This window comes from Alligator sinensis, unplaced genomic scaffold, assembly GCF_000455745.1.
Source record: "Alligator sinensis unplaced genomic scaffold, ASM45574v1 scaffold156_1, whole genome shotgun sequence".
Taxonomy (NCBI): Eukaryota; Metazoa; Chordata; order Crocodylia; family Alligatoridae; genus Alligator; species Alligator sinensis.
Genome location: NW_005841844.1, coordinates 2,784,539 through 2,788,155, shown reverse-complemented (window position 1 = coordinate 2,788,155; position 3,617 = coordinate 2,784,539). Strand labels below are relative to the sequence as shown.

Sequence of the window (3,617 nt, the reverse complement as noted above, 5' to 3'; positions counted from 1 at the left end):
CAACAGACTTACCAGCTGGAGGCAGCTGTGTCAGCTGCCTGTTTAGTCTATGGCTTTGAATCAATTCCGATCTTTTAATTGGTCTTCCGATTCGATTCAGATTCGGAGTTTCAGTCCCCGAATTGGGCAGAATCTCCTCCAAATCAAATTGGCTACCGAAGCTTCGTGCAGCCCTAGCCTACAGTTTATCAGTGCAGTGGGTTACCAAGAAGCAATGTGCTACACAGGCTTCTACTTGGAACAGAAATGTTATAAGGTCTTTAGCAGTCCTTGATTAATAGGGTCCTAGACATTGGGATTAAGTGGTCTGCAGCCTGTTTTAAGTCTCCCCATCAATCAGGCTGTTAGTTTGCCTGTGGCTTCATGCATGTGAACTCTTGGTAGAATATAGCAGTTGTTCTTGTCATACTATGCAAACACTCAGAACACTAAATTAGACCTAAAAGTGTTTTGTTTTAAAACATCAGTTGAAGCTGTAATAGCACAGAAGCACAACCCACAGTGTTTGGCGCAAGGAAGACTCCCACTTGTATATGGGAACTGAGGAGAATTAAGTCAGTATTTAAACAAGACTATATGCTCTTGGTGTGCATTGATGCACACGACTGGCGAATTTTTGCCCAGTTTTTCATGAGCAACAAAGAAGCTGAGCTGCTTTCCTTTCCTGAACTTTTCTTTTTAAAACCTTTGCCAGAGGTAAGCTGCAGATGGAGGGTGACCAATGCAGCCTGTGAATGCTTGCCAGTGTGGGGGCTGCTATCCAACAAAATTCACGGGCTGGAGCTCCTTCAGTCCATGCCTGTGCGGTCAGGAGTGCTGGGCTCTGGGCTCTGCATATCACACCTCTCTGAGAGGACATATGATGATATGCTCCATTTAATGCAAATCGGGTGTGGCCCTCTGACTCCTGCCAAGTAACCTGTGTGGGGGGCTGCACCCTTAGAGGCAAGTTCAGATTGCCAAGTATGTTATGGTCCTTGTTTTGAGATGGCTGTTTCCTCTAATGTAGCTTTTTTGCTTTAATCCTGCTTGCATTCAGAGGATAACCTCAGAAAGGATTTCGGTATTGGCTGAAGCTATTTAATGGTATCTGTCTTCAATGCAATTTACTAGACTAGCAGGGTTACAGTATTTACTTATCAGTGATTAAGATATTACCATGGCTTTAATAATTTTCATTAAAGTGGAAGCTTCTATCATTGGGTAGTCGCAACAGCTGTAGGAGGAAACAATTTAATACATATCTTTTACATTGCTGTAATTGTGGCAGAGACCACTTGGTGTATACACATGCTGCTTATTGTTCTAGCGGCATGAATCACTTTCTCACCAAGTGTCAGAAAATACAGCATCACGTTTTATGCCCTGGTAATGTCAGTTAGTGTTACAAAAAGATGAATGTTTACATTGCCCTTTATTAAAGAACGTATTCGGAGCCACAGAGCCTCTTGAAACCTCTCGTCCGTGTTCAGTTTTTATGGTGCACAGCACACCAATGCTGGATGTTTTGTTACAGGTGGACAGCGCTATGTCTTTGATCCAAGCGGCCAAGAACCTGATGAATGCTGTGGTGCAAACTGTGAAGGCTTCCTACGTGGCATCCACTAAATACCAGAAGTCCCAAGGAATGGCTTCTCTGAATCTGCCTGCAGTATCTTGGAAAATGAAGGCTCCAGAGAAGAAACCTCTGGTCAAGAGAGAGAAACAGGATGAAACGCAAACCAAAATCAAAAGAGCATCTCAGAAGAAGCATGTGAATCCAGTGCAGGCTCTCAGTGAATTCAAAGCTATGGAGAGTATTTAAAGAGGAGGCTTTTCCTTTTGTTCCACTACTGCTATTCCAGAACTTTACTTTTAATATTCTAAGGATTTCAAAAGTTTACTATTCATTAAAATGTATTGACTTAATATAATTTTGATAACTGTGTTTAGATTACAAGGGGAAATTAGTCAAATTTATAAATGCTATCACTATTACTTCAGCCTGCAGTTGTGTTAATTTTAGGTTGCTTTTAGATTTCAGGGGCATTTTTCTAGCTGACAGTTATTTTGTATGGCCCTACTTAAATAAAATGTTCTATAACCAAAGAGAATCTTACAGTAACACTAATCAGTAGCTTTATTATTTGGATCATGTTACATTTTACAATGATGAGTTTTTTGCCTTGTGAACAAGAGGAAAAATAAACCATCACTCAGAAGAAGAATGAGATAAATTACAGTTCTGTATATTACACTATAGTCATTCTTGGGCTGGGTAGAGGTTAAGCTTTGTATGTTAGTGACTGAGGGTAGTAGGTGCTAGCTGTGCTGCTTGGAGAATATAGAAAGACATCTGGAAAAGTTGCAGCACACTTTCCTTACTTGGCTCGGTTAGTTTTTGTTTTCTTTTTCTTGTACTTGGAGTAGAGCTGCTCAATGTATTTGTTATGTATTACTATTTTCCGAGACACTACTTCAGCTGTGGGTAGTTGAGCTCATCACAGAAAGTAATGAGTTAGACCCACACACATTTTGTGTGTAGAGGATCTTCTGGTTATTTAGCAGTAGGCCTTTCATGAAGATTTTCATGTATGCCTCTTCAGGAAGACAACCCAACAGAAAACCAGTAAAATATAAGGCATCTTAAAGAAAACTGATTACTTTTTTCATGAGACAAGACAAGAATTTTAATGCTTGGTTACAAATTACTAATGTACTTTGCTGCAGGACACTAATAAAGTTGCTTTTACCAGCCTGTGTGTTGTCGTGCTGTAAATGTAGCGTTTTTATTTTTCCTCCCAGCATTCAAATGCAAATTCATCATTGTACTCATTTCTAATAATTGCTGTGCATCCTGCCTTGGGCTTGCAAAGAAACCCAGAAAATAGTGTTTATTCATGCTACAATTTAGACTTTACATTATTTGTGATAACCATGGCTACAAGGTATAATTTTGCTGTCTTTCTTAAATTTTATGAATTTAAGAAGGTTTTTTTTTTACACTTACAAATAAAGCCTGGGATTTAAAAACAAAAACCCAAACCCTCCGATGGTATAGATCAAGGTTCTGTTGGCTGTTTCATAAAGTACAGTTTAGAAACAGAATGACATGTTCTATATTTAAACTTTTTTAACAGTTGCTTAATTTCAGACCCAATCTCTGCTGTATTAAAGCTGAGCTTGATTTTTACCTTCATCAGCTTAGCAATAAATACAACACCTTTAAAAAAAAGTCCTGTTATATAAATGCATTAAAATTATTGCTACCATAGTATGAAAAATGCTGATCAAGATTAAACATCTATATCAATCTAAAGATATTTTTTCTGAATTTATTATCTGTTTTCCAACATCTTACATCTTGGCCTTTTGAATATAAATCATATACTCTAATCTGTATTACATATAAAAACTTTTATGCCATTCTATGAAATGTACTGTGTGTATAGATATGCTACAAGTAAAACTGATTTGTTTAGAACAGTGATTTTCGAGTTTTTTGGACTCAAGGAACCCCTCTATAACTTTTGTGAATTGAGTAGCACCCAATTTCAAAAGCTAATTTCTATATTATAGTGCTTGCCTCCTTGCAAAGGGGGCCAGGCAAGGCCAATTTGGAATCTGCCCTTATATAC

The 3,617-nt window shown here is 38.2% G+C and overlaps 1 protein-coding gene across 1 annotated transcript in view; it reads left to right on the top strand.

The window, feature by feature from the left end:
* The window catches only part of CTNNA1 (catenin alpha 1), a 166,980-nt gene extending 163,682 nt beyond the window's left edge, over window positions 1-3,298 (top strand). Inside the window, 1 exon segment of the mRNA XM_025206059.1 lies at window positions 1,517-3,298. Coding sequence (XP_025061844.1) covers window positions 1,517-1,804 — 288 coding nt within the window. The 3' untranslated portion in view covers window positions 1,805-3,298.
* The last annotated feature ends 319 nt before the right edge of the window (window positions 3,299-3,617 follow it).